This window comes from Equus asinus, chromosome 20 (genome assembly GCF_041296235.1).
Source record: "Equus asinus isolate D_3611 breed Donkey chromosome 20, EquAss-T2T_v2, whole genome shotgun sequence".
In the NCBI taxonomy this organism is placed as follows: domain Eukaryota; kingdom Metazoa; phylum Chordata; class Mammalia; order Perissodactyla; family Equidae; genus Equus; species Equus asinus.
In genome coordinates this window covers 51694939-51715642 of record NC_091809.1, presented here as the reverse complement: position 1 = coordinate 51715642, position 20704 = coordinate 51694939, and the positions used below count along the sequence as shown (strand labels likewise).

Below are 20704 nucleotides of genomic sequence, written 5' to 3'. Positions count from 1 at the left end.
CTTATGAGCCATTTGTACATCTTCTTTGGAGAAACGTCTATTCAAATCTTTTGCCCATTTAAAAATTGGATTTTCTTCTTCTTGAGTTGTAAGCATCCTTTGTATGATACAAGTTTTTTGCCATATATGTGATTTACAAATATTTTCTCCCAATCTGTGCCTTGTCTTTTCATTTTCTTAATGTTTTTTGAGTGCAAAGTTTTTTTAAAATTTTGAAATAAAGGTTCACAGAAGTTGCAAAGATAGGATAGAGAGGTCTCATATACGGTTCATCCAGTTTTATCCCCAAATTTTGAATTTTAAGTCCAATTTATTAATTTTTTTCAATGGATCATGTTTCTCAGATTGCCTCTAAAAAATCTTTGCCTAGCCCAAGGGTCTTGACATTTTCTCCTGTTTTATTCTAAAAGCTTTATAGTGTTAGCCCTTACATGAATGTCTTTGATCCATTTTGAATTAATTTTTGTATATAATGTGAGGTAAGGGTCTACATTCATTTTTTTTGCATGTGAATATCCAATTGTCCCATCACCATTTGTTGAAAAGACTCTTTTTCTATCAAACTGCCCTTGTCAAAAATCAATTGGCACTTCCAGTTATAAAATAAATAAGTCATGGAGATGTAATGGACGGCATGGTGACTATAGTTAATGATACTGTATTGCATATCTGAAAGTTGCTAAGAGAGTAAATCTTAAAAGTTCTTATCACAAGAAAAAGGAATTCTATAACTAAGTAACTAGGTATGTTGATGGATGTTAACTAGACTTATTGTGGTGAACATTTCACAATATGTACAAATATTGAATCATTATGTTGTAGCTGAAACTAACATAATGTTGTATGTCAATTATACTTCAATTAAAAAAATCAATTGACCATAAATATAAGGGTTTATTTGTGAACTCTCAAATCTGTTCCATTGATCTATACTTTTATCCTTATGTCAGTACCGAACTATTCTGATAACTGTAACTTATATTAAGTTTTAAGATTAGGAAGCGAAAATTCTCCAACTTTGCTCTTTTTCAAAATTTTTTTTGGCTATTTGGTGTCTTTTGGCTTTCCATATACATTTTAGGTTTCTCTTGTCAATTTCTGCAAAAAAAACCTGCTAGAATTTTGATGGAGATTGAGTTGAACCTGTAGATTGATTTAGGAGAACTGCCATCTTAACAATATTGAATCTTCCAACCAGTGAACATGGAATGTCTCTCCATTCATTCAGACCATATTTCATTTCCCTCAACAATGTTTTGAAATTTTCACTGAACAAGTCTTGCAATTCTCTTGCTAAATTTATTCATTTTATTCTTTTTAATACTATTGTTAATGCAATCGCTTTATTTTTATTTTCAGGTTGTTCATTCTTGTATATAGAAATACAATTTATTTTTGTATGTTAATCGTGTATTCTGTAACCTTGTTGAACTTGTTTATTAACTTTAATAGGGGTTTGCGAGCATGTATGTGTTTTCCTTACGATCTTCTGCATACACAATCATGTTGTCTGCAATAAGGACAGTTATACTCCTTTTCTAATCTAGATGACCTTTCTTTTCCTTACTGGCTAGAACCTCCAGTATGATGTTGAATAGAAGTTGCAAGGGCTGACATTCTTGCATTATTTTTTTCACCATTAAGTACGACGTTAGCTGTAGGTTTTTCATAAATGCCCTTTATCACATTGAGGAAGTTCTCTTCTCTTTCAAGTTGTTTGAGGATTTTTACTATGAATTAGATTTTATCAAATGCTACTTCTACACCTATTGAGATGATTGTGTGGTTTTTATCCTTTATTCTATTAAGATGGTGTACTACATTGATTTTAAAAGCATCTTTGCATTTCTGGGTTGAATGCCTCTTGATCAGAGTGTATAATCCTTTTTGTATGTTTGCAGATTCAGGATCAATCTGACTTTTAAAGATATTCTGACTTTGGAAGAAATGCAGGAATTAGTCAAGTGAAGTGGTCGCTTTATAAAATCTTGACGGTTTTAATGATATTTTTAAGAATTAGAAAATTCAAACATCAGTATCTTTCATCATTAGAAGATTCAAAACACTTCTACTGAGTATAATCTATGTTCCAATTAACAATGTAGAATGTTTTTTCAAACTATGCATTCTTTCTACATTTTACAAATATTTTATTCACCTGATAAGAGGGAGTCAATTCAATTTTGTGAAAGTTTATTATCCATTTCTTAGTGGTATCTTTTGGGAGCAGTATTCATTTTATTCATCACAGTTATAGGTTCAAACTCATAAACTTTTTGAAAGACAAAAACTCAGAAAGTTTCAACTATGCAATTTTAATATCTAGTTCTGGTTTTGAACAGTGAACATTACAGATTTATCCCCATTTTCATCCTTTTCTTTCAAAATGAGTTTGAAAAGATCATTCTCTTTTTCACAAGCTAGAAAGTATCCTTTATACAGTGAAGACTCAAACTGTATCTTATCATCATGTCCTGGAACACTTCTCTGAAAGAATATGATGTCATTTCCTTCATCATTGATATTCTCAGGAGGACTCATTTCCTATTGAGAAAAAAAATTACTCAATTTTTTAAGGACATGAACAATTTGAATATGTGCAGTTTATCTTGAAGTATATTATTGCATAGCACTAAAGAAGTTTTTATTCTCAAAAGTTAAGGAAAAAAAAATCTCTGACTATAGGAATACTGATCTCCCCCTCTTAATTCCCAATCTCTTATTCTCCCTGTCCACTCTGGCTTTTCCAACCATGAAATGCACATTCAGGTCTAGGTCTCTAAGTTTTTCCACATTTATCCACCAGATAGCTTCCTTCTCTTCTCTCCCCTTGAGTGGAGTCCATACCTGCTCAAGAAGTAGAGCTCCAGCAAAGACCACAACCTTTTTGGGCTAATGTCAGTGCCTGTCTTCTCCAACCATTCACAGCTAAAGATATTGATGACCCCCACCCACAGGCCTAGCCTAGCTCTAGTTTGTGAGCCAAATGTGAGAGAGCAGGAGGGGCAGGAATCTCAGTTTCTTCCTTCCTTCAGCGGAGCCTAGAACTGAAACTTGCTGTAAACAGACCCACCATTCGTTCTAGGGCTAGGTCCTGGGCTCCTGTACAGCCCTGCTGTACTGGCTTAGCCAACAGACTTCGACTTTTTCTGCCAAGCACTCCAGTTCTATAGTAGTCCTGAATTTCTATTGTGAAAGTAGTCTACTGGATGGGCCCTGCTCTGTAAGGGCAAATACTGCGTCCTATATCTTTCAGCTTCAGAATAGGGTTTTCTCAAGAATGGCTAGATCACTTGAAACCATAATCCTGCTGGTCATCTAACTGATAGTACTACCTGCACTTTTCCTGTTGTTGTGTCATGTCTACTTTACAGGATGGACTAGAAAATGTGAGGACCACCCAAGTTCTTTCCATGTTAATCCTGGAACCAGTAGACATTTTGAACTTAATCTTAACCCCATGGTGACAAAGATCTCCATGATCCTAACTAAGGACTGACTGAATGACCTCCAGACCCAAAATGGCATTCCAGCTTTCTCCTAAGATGCCCGAAAGAACTGCGGGGGGTGGGGTGGGGTTGGCTCCAAATTTCTCAATTATGGAATTTATAGTCATAACTCTTGACGTTTGTCCTTTATTGACAAACGTGAGTCCTGAATTGATGACGATATAAACTGGATCCCCTACTGGCACTTATTTCTGCAGCTGTCTACAGTATATGAGAATTTAGCAAGAGACTCTAAGCTGGTGAAGCCAATTTGAGACTAAGCTAAAGTCTAACGTAAAAGTGAGAAATAATCCTTAGCTGAAATTTCAAAAGCTTTAGAAATACTAAAGGGAGATGAACCTGTCAGTTCAAACCTAGCATGGAAAGTTATAGTTGAAGGTTGGGGTGTGGAGAGGTAGAAGTGATCTCTAATCACAGTTCAATGTCACATTTCAGAACAAACACGAAGAAATCCTAGAAGAGCAGCTTTCCTTGGTTTTGGTGTGGACTATTCAACCCATCATACACACGAATGGATGTGGAAACAATCCTGGTGACCCTGGGGAACCCCCAACTTAGAAAGCCTGGTGCTCTAAGGGCCTAAGGGATTCTTTACAAGAGGAGGGGTTGAATCTGAACTGAGGGAAAGTTAAGCTTAACCTAACATCTGTTCTTTTTTTTTTTTGAGGAAGATTAGCCCTGAGCTAACTGCTGCCAATCTGTCTCCTTTTGCTGAGGAAGACTGGCCCTGAGCTAACATCCGTGCCCATCTTCCTCTACTTTATACGTGGGACGCCTACCACAGCATGGCTTGCCCATCGGTGCCATGTCCGCACCCGGGATCTGAACTGGTGCACCCCGGGCTGCTGAAACAGAACGTGCGAACTTAACCGCTGCGCCACCGGGCTGGCCCCTGTTCTTTTGGCCCTTTTCCAAGTGCATTAGTAAGTCTGAGAGAATCCTAACCAAGGCTGGATGTATATACAAGAAACAGACACTGACAGTAACCTCTTGAAGCAAATCTCTTTTGGTGTCTTGAAGGTTCTTGCCCAAAGAAAGACAGGGGTAACTCTAAGCACTAGGACTTTATAACTAGTAACCAACACAGAAAGGTGAGCATAGAATGGCAGCCAGCTGTGTCTTATTATGTAGAACTTAGTCCATATTTATAATCACCACTAAGACCTTTATTAGTCGGGGGAAAGGGATTAAAGAGCATCAGCTAAAACTGATCCTAGCCTACTTCTTCCTCCCCACTCCCTCCAACTAACATTCACCGAGTTCCTTTGAGAAGCAGATTTGCGATGAAGCTAGTGAAGCTTGAATGCCAGAGCCCCTCAGTTGCACAGGTCTCTTCCAAGCCTCCTTCTTTTCTTATTCTAAATGAATTGTCAACTTTACGCCTTGGGTTATTTTATATGCTCTTTCTTCGAAAGGGCTGCCCCAATTGTATAAGCTTCAGGCTCCCCTAAACCTGGATTTGCCCCAATTCCTACTATATGCCAAGCATTATTTGCATCTTCTTGACACTCTCCCCTGTATCTCTCAGTAAGAATCCACTTACAGGTGAGGCTATCCCAGTTTCCGAATCTGCTTCTGCAGCTGAATTAGTTTTCCTCTACTCCACACGGCTTGACCTTGGCCATCTCCCTCCCTTCCTTCTGATTTTGTTGCCAATAACAACATGCTTAAATCCTCCCAACCCTACCTGACACTCCCAGGCCTCTAAAGCCATTTTGATAACTAAGCTTCCTGACTAGCAGCCCAGAGAGTGGGGACTTCAAATTGCCACCTGAAGGGGTGGCACTCTGGTTGGAAGGGGATGGCTAAGGGATTTGTTTGGGGGCTATATTTGTTGCATACACACTGATTTTACTTGGATTATATTTTAAAGTGGCTTTTTCCTCCCTCCCAAGTTTTCCCTTGGCATGTCCATCAAGCTTATACTTTAACTTTCAGTGGGACCTGCGTGATCTTGAGAGCAGTTCCTTACTGGCAAATCCCCACTCAGAAAATCTTCATGACATGGGATTCACCTTTGAAACACAATTAATTTGTTAGCATTTCCTGGCTGCTCTCATTGGGAGGAAAGTTTTTTGGGTCAATCTGTAGCTACAGTTAGTGGTAGTTTATCTAATAATAATGGAGAAAATAGAGAAAAATAATAATGGAGAAAAAAATGGAGAACACAGAAAGAAAGCAGTGGCTGGAAATAATTGATAGCTGTCTTTGAGACACATTATACTATTGCTTTTACAACTGATCTTGTTAATTTTATTCAGTTAGATTAACATTAAAAACAACATACACCAACTGAAAGCTGAAGGATGTAGCCAAGACTTAGGATAAGAAACAGGAACAAAACAATTAGAGATTAAAATATTATCATCATAATTTACTAAGTAGAAGGTTTACAGAAGGGCAATTAGCTTCATCCTGTGTAGCAAGACTTATTCTGGAAAGGCATATGCAATTCTTAAATAAATATGATAATTCACATACATATTTTATATTATTATTTATCTATAGATTGATCAATCAGAAGACCCAGGTCATGAAACAAGTATCGCGCCCCTTCCTCCCTATGGCAGGCTCAGAAAAACCATGATGTTACTACAACAGGTTAAAGTGTTTGACAATTTTTAGTAACTATCCATTTTAATGGTTCTCTGCTTCTTGCTATTCTTGCTCTAGACAAAAGGTTGGACTGAGGATATTTGAGAGTTTTCTAATTTTGTGTATAAATATGACTAAAATAAATTAAGGCTCAGCCTTACCTTAAAGGAAATAATTTTGTTCTTACAGGAGAGAGTAGACGTTTTCTCACACTTCACAGAGATGGTTACCGCTAGACCTCTAGTGAGGCTATCTTTATACATATATATGATAAATACGGTCTGGGGTGCGTTGTCTGAAATAAGCATTAATAAATGAGAACTCTAGTTAGAAGAATTTTTGCAAATCAATATTTATGGAAATTAGCCAAAGGACAATCCTTAATAGATCCATTACCAACCCCGTACTCTGAGATTCAGCCAGTTAGCAGAAGGAGACTATGCACAGCTACTCATACATGCTTTAAAACACATTCGAATATGTATCACAACACAAATGCAGCAACTTTTTGAGTGTCTTAGAGATATTCCAAATTCTAAAAGATTGTCTTTAACTTTTAAATGCTAAATAGAATATTAAAAATCTGTTAAGGTAAAAGTTCAGTATTTTTCAAGAGCACACATTCACTGCTTCAACTCTGCCTAAACTCTAATGTTTAGAATTCATACCTTGGAAGGCACAGTAAACATTCATTTTCTAAGGTACTCTAAATTTCTGGTAGAAGACAGACTTATTTGAAATGTTAGTGTGTTTATTTTTAATTTTGAGTTTTGAAAATGCTATCAGCAAATTTCAGCTATAACCAGCAGGTATTAAGGAGCCAACTCTATAGACATTTTACATGGTTAATGCAATTACAGTGAAGGAAGTGGTGATCCAAATGTAGGCTCAGAGTAGTGTGACCTCTAGCAATATCTTTATTGTATCAATTTTTTGCCCCACCTGAAAAATATGAGTGCCCTATAAAGTTTCTTGTAAGTGAAATTATTACTACTCCTATGACTTCATCTAAGGACTAGGTCTATCATAGAAAAATACAGGCAGTAAAACAGAATGAGAAGTAGCTTGTCATTTCTACATTTGCAAATATATATAAAAAAATACCTGTACAATCAGAATCAGGCATATCCTCAAACACAGGTTGATTTCCCTGGTTAATGAAGAGAACTTGGTCGTTCAAATTTCGTATGATTGAGAGTTTAGGTTCAAGCCTGCCAAAGTAATCTGATTCCAGGTTTTCTACAATGCACAATAAATCTCATTAAAAAAATAAGTTTTTTTTTCTAAATTTACAAATAGGCATACTATACATTTCAGTTTTCAATAGCTATTAATCACAATTTTCTGTTACAGAAGCAGCTAAGATAAAGTTGCGTGGTGTTTTTTTAACTCACTTCCAAGGGTATGTTTCTTATCACTCAGAACAACTCTACCTCTGAAATCTTAAATTCAAATATCCTACTTTCCGACCAAAATCTCCCATCTTTTTAGTTTTTTAATACTTTTCCTCCACTTCGTTGAGTCCTCCTGACTCTTGCATTTTCTATCTAACCTCTTTCTGTCTTCCCTTCCTTCTCTATGCAGCCCGGACCTCATGTTCACCATTTTACGTACCCTTTTGCCAGCACCTTAAATCCCGAACTCATTTGTCTTTCTACTACAAAACTCCAAACCTGACTGCTGAGTGCTGCTAGTAAACAATTACACAAATGTGCAAATTGGTGCCATTACAGACACATCACTTGTCAATTCTTCTTCTCTTTTACAGTCCGTCACCCTCTCCCATAGTCCGGAGCTGCAACTTTAACCCTTCTTCACGCTTATCTCTACATCATCACCTCTGCTTTCACTTTCAGCAAATGATTTCCTGCTACTCCACTTAGAGACTTAACTGCAGCACCACCAGTTACTTCTACCTCTCTTGTCCTAAAGGAAAATGTGGAAAGGTGCCCCTTCTGGTATCTAAGGCTAATCCTATCTGTGCTCTACAAGAACTTTCTATTGAAACCTCGATTTATCAATCGTTCCCTCTCTTCTATCAACCCAGCAATTCTACTTCCAGGATTTTAACCTAAAGAAACAACCAGACAAACATGTAAATATTTCTTTACAAGCATGTTTAGGGGAGCACTATTAATAACAACAAATTGGAAACAATTTAAATGTTCATTAATTGGGGGTTGATCAAATAAATTTTGATATGCCTTTACTATGGAATATCGTGAATTTAATATAACTGTAATTATTCACTGCCTTGGAAAGATGTCCATGTGTATTAAATTAGAAAAAGAAGCCTAGGTGCAGTATAATATATATATTGAAAGAAGTACAGAACTACAACATCAAAATGATGGTAATGATTATTTCTGGGTTATTTCACGTTTTTATTTTTCTTCTATAAGAAGAATAAATATTCTTATATAAGAAAGAATATTCTTATATTCTATATGTTTCTATGTTACATCCTATATAAGAATATTCTATATATCTATATTCTTCTATAAGAAAGAATATTTTTCTTCTATAAGAATCTTCTATAAGATGTTCTTATCTTCATTGCCTGAATTATTTATAATAAACACATTATTTTTATAATCAGAAAAACATAAAGCTCTTTTCATTTTGAGATTTAAAAATCCTCCACCAACCATATCCTACTCTGTAGCTAGCCTTCTCTCCTCCTTTTAACAGCCAAGCTTCTGGCAGGAACTGTCTGTATCATCTCCGTACTTTCCATTCACTCTTCTACTCGTTGCAGTCTGCCTCCATTTTGCCATCAAACTGCTTTCACTGAGATCGCCACACTCCCTGTTGCTAAATATAATAGGTGCTTTCCAGTTTTTGATTTTCAAGGCTGCAAAATTCAACACAGTGCCTATTACCTCCATCTTGAGATGCTCTTCTGGGATTTTGTGGCATTCTCTTGGTTTTTCTTCTTCCTCTTTGGTTACCCTGCTCTGTTCTTTATTAGCTTCTTTTTCTACTGCATCCTTTATTTATTTATTTATGTTTACTGCATCCTTTAAATGAAAGTATTTCTCAGAGTTTAGTCCTTAGCTTTTACTTTTTCATGCTACACATTTCCTGATTTGTCCTTTTATTCCTACAGCTTCAGATGCCAGTTCTATGCATAAGCCTCCTACCTCTATATCTCCAGCCCAAACTTTCACCCTGAGCTCAGAATCATTATGTCTAAGAGTCTCCTGGACATCTCCACTAGGATGTCCCACAGACAAGATCCAAAACTAAATTCATCATCTGTAGTCCTCTTTGCCCTGCATATCTCTTTACCCTGCTCTTCTTCTTGTGTTTCCTATTTCACTGAATGGTACAAATTGCGTAGGTGAAAAAAAAACAGGCAGCATCTTTTCTATCTTTCTCTCCATCCCCTTCCAAATCCAACCCCAAACCATGTCCTGTTCATTCTTCCAAATATTTCTAAATACTTCATTGACACCCCATTGTGCCTACCTCAATTCATGTCACCATGATTTCTTATAGGGACTACAATAATAGCCTCTTAATTGGCATCCCCCTTTTTTTGTCCCCATGTCAATTATTTACACTCAAGCCAGAAAGAATTAAAGTTCGATTTTAATTAAAGTGAAAATTCAGAGATATGATCATGTTATCTCTGAATTTTAATGAGGCACATGGCCACTCAAAATAAAGATTATATTTTCCAGATTTCCTTTCAGTTGGTGTGGCCATATGACTAAATTCTAGTCAATGGACTATGAGTGGAACTGATGTATACAACTTCCAAGTAGAGTCTTTAAAAGGAACGGGCCTGGCTTCCTCTTATTTTGAACTCTTTCTTGCTACAGGGGCTGTGGACCCAAGAAATGTGATGATGGTTTTCAAGTACAGTATGTGAGTGAATTCAGTAAGTATGGGATGATGGAATAGCAAGAGAGAAGAAACTTGAGATCCTAGCATCATCAGGCTGCATCTAGCTGTACTAATCATGAACTACCTACTTGGACTCGTTTTTGAGAAAAATATTTTCTATCTTATTCAGTTACTACATTTTTGGATCTCTTTGTTACAGCAAACTAATCTGTATCCTAGATCATATATATTTTGCTTAATAAATCCCCATAACCCCAAAGATAAGGTCCAAACTCCATATTTTGGAATAAGAGAAACTTCATGATCTGCACCCTATTTATCATTCTTCTCTCACCATTCTTCTACTCCCACTCTACTCTCATTCTGAATCATTATTAATTCCTCCTACATGCCATGCTTTCTTTCATAACTTGGCCTTTGCACATGGTCTTCTCTCTGCCCAGAACACCTTCTCTTAGCTAACTCCTATTCATTCTTCAAATCTGTCCCTCCTGCAAAATGCCCTCCCAGAATCTACTGGACTGAATTGGGTGCTCCTTCTATGCTCCCATAGTATCCTGTGCCTTTGTAACACTTAACATACCATATTCCAATTGCCTTCCTTATGTGCTTGCTTCTCCCTATAGGAATTGTGTTTTGCTCACCATTATATCCTAGTGCCTAACACAGTGCCTGAGATACAGATCTCAATATTTATTGAATTAAATCAATGCAGAGTAGGTCAATCTTTAAAAAACATGAGTTATATCTCAATCATATCTCAATAAAGTGGGGGGGGGCGGGGAAGAAACATGAAGGAACAGTATTTTTAAAAAGTTGCTGTTTTCTATTTCTAGTCCAGTAAGGATTACCTTACGAATGGGGAAAGTGCTATTTTTAAGGAAAAGTATGAGAAACTAATGACTTTAATAATCTAGGGGTCTGTTAGAGGACCACAGGCTGATGCTCCCTGAATGCCGTAAGAACAAAGGCTGGGTGCATCCACTTCTTAAGAAGACAATGACTCAACCTCATAGTTCTATTTGCTCTACCCTTCCCCACCTCCTCTACTTTCAGAATTCTCTGCCCCCTGGTAGCCTCCTAAACTTATTCCCAAAGCACTTCTGAAACAGAGGGTTGAAGAAGGAAGAGTTCTTGATTTTGGACAGTTCTCATGCTTCAATCCGCTTTTCCTATGTACTCCAGATAGTCCATGACTTCCTGCTAATCTCAGAATCTATGTAACGGGCAAGGTCTATTTTGTAGATTCTAAGAGGTAGAGAATTTCCTAAGGTGTAGAGAAACATATTGTTTAGAGGTTCTTCTTTGTACCCCTTATGATCATGTTTATTTCAAAGCTGTGCTATTGAGTCCACATTCCTTTGAGGGAAGATTAGCTTCTCAAATAGATTAGTACCAGTTTCTCTCTGCTGTGAACGGTGACATGGATGTGTCTGTGAGATGCTTACTCAAGTAATTTTTGCAAAGAAAGAGAAATAAATGTATACTTTACCATCGTTTTCAGCTAAAGGGGAAAAAAGATAAACAAAATATGTTAAATTCTATATTTCAATTCAGACTCTCCCCTCACTCTACCCTTTTATTACTCTTCTCTACAACTCCCTATTATTTAACCCCATACTTACCAGTGATGCCCTTTGTTGACCTCCAACAGAAATATTATATACTCATCCAAAAGGCCCCATAAAATGAAGCTCATTAGACTTAGTGTGTTCTCATGTAAGTTAGATATAAAAACTTAAATTCAGGGTTTATAAATTTAAATTTGTAGCTAAAAAGAAATTTTATAAAGTGATAGATTTTACTCTTAAATTTATTGTTTCAGTGGAAAGTCACCTAATGACTTTCTCTGAAGTTTTCAAATGAAGCCAAACTGCCCATGGAAGATTAATCATAAGAATGTGTTTTCATTTGTCACATATTTACATAAAATGGTATAACTCATTCACAGAACTCTAGACCTAAGGTATCTCTTATATAATTTGCCACTTTAATTTCGGAAATTGTATTCCCTGAATGTACCCAATTTTGTGGGATTTTCATGACATACACCTGCAGCCACGTTGTGAGTGGGCTACTGCTAACTAAAGTGCCAGGACATGTGGTGGGATAAGGTGCTGGGACCTTGGACATATTATAGTTAATTAGAAGCTATTTTTTTTCCCCAGAGAAGAGTGTCATTAGTATTACAATGGAATTTGGTGACAAAAAGGAGTCACTTAATAGTTTGCCCCATACCCCTTCTAGTTCAATATATTTATCTGAACCCTGTATTTGGCCTATGGCTTCAGACTTACCTACAAAGTAAAGTGTGTTGTCAATAAATTTCATTTCCACCAAGCTAATGCAATTGTCTTCTACTGGTCCAGCGGCCATCTTTATTCCTACTGAAAGCAAAGAGTCATCTGTTAAAAGGTAGTGATTGTTCCTTTTACACAAAAGGGATCCTTTACTTCTTACTGCTATATATTCTCTCCAAACTCAGAAGACAGTGAATCACTCAGTATGCTGATGAATGCTGGACATTTAATAAGTGCTGAAAAGTCTTCAGTTTGTGAATACACATGTTCAAATGTTCTCTTACAAACCATCAGATACTTGGAATCTAGAAAGGATTTTCTAATTAAACAATGTTACAAAGGGTGGATAAGTGGTCCACTATTAAACTAAATTATCATCCTAGTATTTTGGGGGAAATATAAATATATTATCAATATAAATATAGGATGCCAGAAACACAGCTAATCCTGTCATTTAACTAGGGACTGGTTCTTTCTGTTTTACAACTAGTGGCTTCCTATGCACGAGAGATTGAAGGTTTGTGACTTCATTGTCAAAGTGCTAAAGGTGAGGTGATGATAAAAATGGTGTTTCCGCTTGCGAGTGGGGGCAGGGTGGGAGGGGACCGAAGGGCTTTGGAATCTGATGGCCCTCTTCCTCCCTGAGCAGCAGCAGCTTTTGCTCTGGAGTCTGGATTATACTATGCCTTTTACACAAGTAATACATAAATACAATCTTTCTGTAAAAGAAAAAACCACAGGATTTGAAAATGTTAAAAATTCTTCGTTTTAGGGGCTGGCCCCGTGGCCGAGCGGTTAAGTTCGCGCGCTCCGCTGCAGGCGGCCCAGTGTTTCATTGGTTCGAATCCTGGGCGCGGACATGGCACTGCTCATCAAACCACGCTGAGGCAGCGTCCCACATGCCACAACTAGAAGGACCCACAACGAAGAATATACAACCATGTACCGGGGGGCTTTGGGGAGAAAGAGGAAAAAAATAAAATCTTTAAAAAAAAAAAAAATTCTTTGTTTTACTCTTCTCCCCTGCTCCACCCCACCCCACCCCACCCCAATATGATGTGTATCCTTCCCCACCTTTTTTTTTTCTTTTGGCACCTGAGCTAACAACTGTTGCCAATCTCTTTTTTTTCCTGCTTTTTTCCCCCCAAATCCCCCCAGCACATGGTTGTGTATTTTTAGTTGAGGGTCCTTCTAGTTGTGGCATGTGGGACGCCACCCCAACGTGGCCTGATGAGCAGTGCCATGTCCACACCCAGGATCCGAAATGGCAAAACCCTGGGCCCCCGAAACGGAGGCTCGAGCTTAACCACTGGGCCACGGGGCCGGCCCAGACCTTTGACTATGGAGCAGGGGTTATAAATCTGGGAAATTTGTGAATTTGGATGGGAAAAATTTGCACAGTTATTTTCACCAACTTCTAACCGAAATTTAGCAGTTCCTTCCATGGTGTAGGAAACAAACCACAGTATCATCAGAAGCACCTATCACTGTCACTAATAGAAATATGTATTTCCTATTGTGTTATAATTGTTGAGGAGATTTTGAAATATGGTTTAAACTTACTACTACTTTGAAATATATGGAAGTTATTAGTCCCACCAGTGGATCTTACTTAATGTGTTAATAAAGAAGCACATATATACTATATCAAACTATGTTAAAAAATTTTTTTTTACACCCCATCAACTTTGCAATTTGCAAAGAAAATACTTGCAAATCATATATCCGGTAAGGGGTTACTCTCCATAATATATAAAGATCTCACACAACAGGTTCAGTTCCTTATACACATGCAAATGAGGATAGTTAAAAAATTTATGTGAATATATTATATATATAATATATATATAAATTGGTAAAATAATGGCTAGGGTGGTCTTCTCTACAAACTTTAATACTATGTAATACACATATATTTTGAAAGTTATTCACCTGAAAAGTACCAAGCAGTATGTGCAGGAACTGGATGAAATTACTAGTGTTTAAGACAGTGAACATTTAGTTAGTTGATGAGTGAATGGATTTAGAGAAGCACATATTTACCTTAAGAAATTCTACTACTACACAATATTTGAATTCATTCATCAATTAATTCTTGAGCACCCACTATGTATCAGGCATGGTGCTAGAAAGCTGACAAAACACACGATTGAGACTTAGTTCCTACCCTCCAATTACTCAAGAATCTAGTGGCAGAGACAAATACATAAACAATTACAAAATAGTAAAATGAATGTTGTAAGAGCTGGATTTACAGGAGATCCTCTCTCTCTGCCTGGTGGTGTGGAAGAAGGCTTTTTAGAGGAAATGATGATTGAGGAAGAGATGCTGCCTTGAAAGACAGGCAGGCATTTTCAAGGCCCAGAGAAGAGCATTCCACAAAGAGGGAGTAATGGGAGCAAAAGCCAGGAAGCAGGGAAGCTGAGAGAACATGGCTTGTTTGGAGCTTCATCATTTTTACTGTAATTAATGCCAATGCAGTTACGTTTAACAGGAAGAATGCGTTTCTGAAGATCTCACATAGTTCACAATTAACAGTTCCCTGGGAATAAATATAAAAGTATGTGAGGAAATATCCTTGGGTACATAAATCTACAACGACCAAAGTGTATTCTTTATTTCTTTCTGTTTTTCAACTTTCTCAGCATTATTACTAATGTTTTGCAGAGGGCTCTCTCCACAAGGCCTATCGTGGTGACACTTGGCCTTTTTATTATTGTTTTCTTGCATCTAACTTTTCCCCAACTTATTTATTTTAAGGTACAAATAATACAGCACAAACAGTAATAATACCTCTTAGTACTTTGATAACATTGTTATCAGATAAAAAAATACTTTAAATTATAATAGTGAGTGTTAAAAAAAATAACAGCACAACAATAACCTGTATGTCTCAAGAACTTCTGAGATATTTAAAGAATAGCCTAGCTTACATGATACTGACACAGAAGCAGATAATTCTACTAGGTATGAGACACTTCCATGTGGCAAGAGTTAATAGTTCACAACTCACTTGGCCTACCAGTTTTCAAACTGTCCTTCTAGATAAACTATTTAATTTGGAGGAGCTCACATTTCCATTTTGCCTATAGAGTGAGACTATTATTTTTACATTATATTACATTCTGTTTGATTCTGCCTAACTTAATTTACATAAAATGTAACTTGCAATGTAGTTCAGTTTGACACAAGCTTGTAAAGGAAAGTCAGATTCAAAGGCCTATTTAAGTAGGTTAAAGAGTTTGAATTTTTTTTTTTTTTGCTGAGAAGATTAGCCCTAAGCTAACATCACCCACCAATCCTCCTCTTTTTTTGCATGAGGAAGATTAGCCACGGGCTAAAATCTGTGCCAATCTGTCTCTATTTTTTGTATGTGGGTCACTGCCACAGCATGGCTGGTGAGTGGTGTAAGTCCATGCCCGGGACCTGAACCTGTGAACCTGGGCCACTGAAGTGAAGCATGCTGAAACCGACCACTACGCCATAGGGCTGGCCCTGAATTTTTTTCTGAAAAAATATTGACTTTTAAGAAGGAGAAAGATATGGTCAAATGTATGTTTTAAAAAGCTCACTCTGGCAGCAGTGTAGAGAAGGGATTTGATGGGGCAAGACTGGACACAGGCCAGAAAAGAACCTTAGAAGCAATTTTAACAGTTAAGGCAAGAGGTAGTGGCTGTGCGATGAAAGAGGGAGAGGATGGATTCAGAGAGATTAAACAGAACTTTTTAGCTGATTAGTTGTGGGTCAAACAGAAGAACAAGGAACTGCCGATGACTTCAAATTTCTGGCTACAGCAATTTGTTGAGTGATTACCTCATTAACTAAGAAAAAAGAGAATGAAAGACACGCTTGAGTGGAAAATAATTAGTTCAGTTTTGCAAATCTAGGAGTGAAGAGTCACAGAAGTCAAGGGAGAAAGGAGCTTCCAGAGGAGCTGCTTGAAATCAGAAGCGTCAGAGCCCATAATTTAGATACAGGCTTAAACTTGTTCAACGAAATTGACAACTAGGAAGTGTGGAATCAGCAGAACAGTTTGGGAAAAGCGTAGCAGAAGGCAAGTTAACAAACATCTAGGACAGAATGGGATAGGAAAAAAGTAAAGTCAGTGAACACAAACTATTCTTTTAGGAAGTGAAGAGAGAGGGCAGTAGTTCCTGGGGGCTATATAACTTTCAAATTTCAATTTCTGGCTCCAGACCCACAGTTCTGACTGTAAGGTATCCTAATGAATTATTTTCCAAAACACGTCCAAATAATCTGTCCAAAACTGAGACCTGGGGCTGGCCCAGTGGCGCAGTGGTTAAGTGCGCACGTTTGGCTTTGGCGGCCCTGGGTTCGCAGGTTCGGATCCCCAGTGCGGACACGGCACCACTTGGCACGCCATGGTGTGGTAGGCATCCCACATACAAAGTAGAGGAAGATGGGCACAGATGTTAGCTCAGGACCAGTCTTCCTCAGCAAAAAGAGGAGGATTGACGGCAGTTGTTAGGTCAGGGCTGATCTTCCTCAATTAAAAAAAAAACAGAACTGAGACCTGGGAGTCCTTCTTGACTCCTTTAACCTTTCCTGTCTCATAAATACTGTAGATTATAACTCAGAAATTTCTCTAGAATTTGGTATCTCCTCTCCATTTCCACCAGCCCTGTTTTAAATCAAGCCCTTACCACTTCCACTATCTTGTATTTTAATATTCCTTTACTTGTTTTTCTTGCTTCCAGACTCTTCCTCCACTCTGTACTGTTGCCAAAGTTATTTCCACTGCCAGGCTGGAACTTCTGCTTTTTTTGCCTGCCGAGCCCTTCTTCATCCTTCTCTTTAAGTCCTAGCTCAAACATCTCTAGGAAAACTTTCTTGTCTTCTCCATTCCTAGATAATCATTCTCTTATCAGGGCCCATCCCACCCCTGCCTTCACGCTTCTGAAATAGCTCTTACTACTCTGAATTAAGATTTGGTAAATTACAAATAGGTCTGTCCAGCTTCAATCTGAGTTTCTTTAAGAAAATGTATTGTCCTTTTTTTTGAATCTTCAACACCTGGAAAGAGCTTATACATAGCAGGAGCTCAATAAATATTAAATAAATAAATGTTTCTATGATAAACCCTGTCGCCACAACAACAGTGAATAAAGGGACTGGTAGAATTTTTTTCTCTTAAAACTTTTACTCCATCTGAAAGCCGATGAGAAAGAGAAAGAAAATGAGGGAAGTCTGAAAAGAGATTTTAAAAAATAGAATAATTTCTCTAATATTCTTCTTCTTCTTTTTTTTCCCTATTAGTTTATTTTTTATTCCATGTGAGTGTTTATTTTGAATTCTTTCTTACTGCTCTTTTTATTAGATTTCAAAACATCTATGATTACAAGTGTTCTGCCTCCCTTCCTCTGTTCCCCCCAGTTTTCCTCTTTTCCTTTCTCATCTGTGTTCCTTTGCTTTCTTAACTCTAATCTATGAAAATTATAGTTCCCATTGGATAAAAATGCTTTGAATATTTCATCTAAGATTATCAGATTATTGACTTCTTTTTAAACGAGTTATATACCACCTTAGAAAGATCCTCCCAGGAGCATGCAGTGACAACTGGTTCTTTGAAACAAAAAAGAATTTTAGTTATACAAGCCTTGGAAACTAGCCAGAGGCTAGTGGATGGTAGAGAGTCAGGATGTAAATTAGGCCACATGCATTCCAATCTTGTCTAGGGCAACTCATTTAATTCTGAGGGTCTCATTTTCCACAGGTGGACAAGGAGGGTGTTGAATGCTCAGTCTTTAAGGTCTTTTCCAGCTTCGGCATTCTGTAATGCTAGATTCTAGTCAAGGCTGCAAGCAGAGAACCATTTATATGTGGGAAATGCCCTAGTAACCACTTCTTCATAATTCTAAAACAACAATACTGACTGAATATTTCTTGTATAGTCAGCATTAAGCCACTAGGAATTTAAAAACACACTATTAGGGGCTGGCCCGGTGGCACAGTGGTTAAGTGCGCACGTTCTGCTTCGGCGGCCCAGGGTTCACCAGTTCGGATCCCGGGTGCGGACATGACATCACACTTGGCAAGCCATGCTGTGGCAGGTGTCCCAGATATAAAGTAAAGGAAGATGGGCACAGACGTTAGTCAGAGCCAGTCTTCCTCAGCAAAAAGAGGAGGATTGGCAGTAGTTAGCTCAGGGTTAATCTTCCTTAAAAAAAAAAAAAAGTACTATTAGATTATAAGTAAAAATGCCTTGAACTTGAAAAGCAACTATGATTATGTTTATCCTTGCTGTGGAATTTCAGTTCTGTATAATAGGTATGGGATGAAATGAGGAAGCACGTTACCTAACTAATTCCCTAAAATCAGGTAGGTAGTCATCTTGACAGCAACAAGATCAAAACCTAACTTTTCAATTCCATTAATCATTTGGTCCTTGAAAATTTTGCCATCTTATGAAGGTATGTACATGGGTATGGTGGAGTTGGGGGAGGAAGAATACTTAGGAAAAAATTTAAGTAAATAGTTAATGACAAAAAGTATATATAATCAACTGCTAAATACAGACTCAAAGCAAAAAGCCAAAATGGAACTGATGTAGTTGGAATGGGCTTGTGTGAAAAGGAGAATTGAATTTAATCTTAAAGAATGCTTAAGATTTGAATAGATGGAGAAGGGCATGGATGAGCATTTCTGTGATAATTAAAACAGTGCTGTGGTGGGGAGTGGACTGAATGGAGCCATTTTTTGACTGTAGTGGAACAATCCTGCTTTCCTGCAGTGAACACAAGGTGGGGAGGGGGGTTAGATTATGGAGGGTTCTGGAATTCATGTAAAATAATCTCACAGGCAATAGGAAAAGCAGGTTACTGAGTTGGCAAGTGCATTATGAAAATGATCAGAGACAGGCTACGAAACTACTGTAGAAATTCACGTAAGAATTTATAACATTCATGTGGCTTCTGTATGAACAAGCCAGATTAAAAAAGATATTTTGAAAGAAGATTTAATAGAACTTGAAATAGCTGGATATAGGCAAAAAGAAAAGAGGCATTTAAGGGGGGGGTCCTAATTTTTTATTCATACTTCAAAATAGAGATATCTATTCAGCCCTTTCCTTATTGTGAAATAAAATTCTCCTGGGGAATGCTATAATGTTGTCCAACTGTAGCCCAGCCTAAGGGTGCTGATGCAGATTCCATTAAGATCATCAACCTGTGCCAAATATTTGGTTTGCTTTTAAAATAACTTAGTCTCCCTTTAAAGGGAATTAAGACTCCGTTTAAAGAGAAATTCATCATTCTAAAGCAGTGATTCGCAGGGGGCTCACAGGGTCAAAGTGATTTTCATAATAATTCTAAGATGTAATTTGTCTTTTTCTTTCTTTCCTTTTTTTTTTTTTAGGAAGATTAGCCTTGAGCTAACTCCTGCCAATCCTCCCCTTTTTTCTGAGGAAGCCTGGCCTTGAGCTAACATCTATGCCCATCTTCCTCTATTTTACACATGGGACGCCTACCACAGCATGGCGTGCCAAGCGGTGCCATGCTTGCACCCGGGATCCCAACCCACGAACCCGGGCCCGCAGAGTGGAATGTGAGCACTTAACTGCTGCACCACTGGGCCGGCCCTTAATTAGTCTTTTTCATTCTCTCACGAGTGTACAGTAGTTTACTAGATGCTACATTCTGTGTGATGCGGCATAGACCGAATGCAGAAGCGGAAGAGAACACAGCTGCCTTCTATTAAGCCAGGCATTAAAGAGATTTGTAAAAATGAAAAACAACATCACTCATCACAGTAGATTATTTTGGAATATATAGTGATCTATAAATACGAATACTGTTTATGCTAACGTGACGCGCTTATTGCTATTTCAAAATAAATTCACAGGTCACTATTTTTTAAATTCTCAGTTTTAACTTCTAATACAGTAAATGACAGTAAATAACCTAGGGAAACATCAATTCTTTGGGGTCCTCAATAATTTTTAGGAGTGTAAAGAGGTCATGAGACCAAAAAGTTTGAGAATCTCCTCTAAAGTGATACTCTCCAACGTTGGCTAAAAGAGAGAAAAAGTTTCTCCTCTGACTTTGCTATGTCACTGACGTTGTTACCGCCTGCCCATCACAGTGATGTCAAAGGACTTAAATTCCTTTCAATCGCTTTTCTAAGTTATCTACCTCTAATCGCCATGCCAGGTTTCCAAATAAAGAAGAATGAATGGTATTTCTTACCTGTGCTCAGCAGTTTCCTACGAGAGGAAGCGATCTGGAACGTACGAAGTTCCTTTCTTTTCCTGAGGCTGTGTAAATGGTGGAAGGCGGCGGCCCCTTCAGCAGCCACAGCAAGCAGCCAGGAATGCAGAAAGCATCGGAAAATGGAACTCCTCACTGCTCGTCCAGATTCAACAGCTGTCCTGGGAGCAGTGAGGGGCCCAGGCGCTTGGGAGAAAGAGGAAGAGGGCGGAGGGAGGAGACT

At 37.8% G+C, this 20704-nt stretch overlaps 1 protein-coding gene across 2 annotated transcripts; it reads right to left on the bottom strand.

The window, feature by feature from the left end:
• Nucleotides 1-2291: 2291 nt before the first annotated feature.
• IL18 (interleukin 18) lies at nucleotides 2292-20647 on the bottom strand. 2 transcript variants are annotated; one of them, XM_014855460.3, is made up of 6 exons: nucleotides 20461-20647; nucleotides 12254-12343; nucleotides 11449-11460; nucleotides 7209-7343; nucleotides 6266-6399; nucleotides 2292-2544 (listed from the first exon to the last, which is right to left on the bottom strand). In XM_014855460.3, the coding sequence occupies exons 2-6, from the start codon at nucleotides 12330-12332 to the stop codon at nucleotides 2323-2325; spliced, it is 582 nt and encodes a 193-aa protein (XP_014710946.1). In that variant the 5' UTR covers nucleotides 12333-12343; nucleotides 20461-20647; the 3' UTR covers nucleotides 2292-2322. The 2 variants fall into 2 exon arrangements, with proteins under 2 accessions (XP_014710946.1, XP_014710947.1); XM_014855461.3 differs by having other exon boundaries at nucleotides 12254-12340.
• Nucleotides 20648-20704: the final 57 nt, after the last annotated feature.

What these genes read in the sequence shown, in the direction of transcription:
- IL18 (XM_014855460.3), bottom strand. Translation starts at nt 12,332, where the DNA reads ATGGCCGCTGGACCAGTAGAAGACAATTGCATTAGCTTGGTGGAAATG. An exon ending in GCCTGATTCTGATTGTACAG is followed by an intron (nt 6,400 to 7,208) that starts GTATTTTTTTAT and finishes TGCTTATTTCAG; the next exon opens with ACAACGCACCCCAGACCGTA. An exon ending in ACAAAATTATTTCCTTTAAG is followed by an intron (nt 2,545 to 6,265) that starts GTAAGGCTGAGC and finishes TTTTCTCAATAG; the next exon opens with GAAATGAGTCCTCCTGAGAA.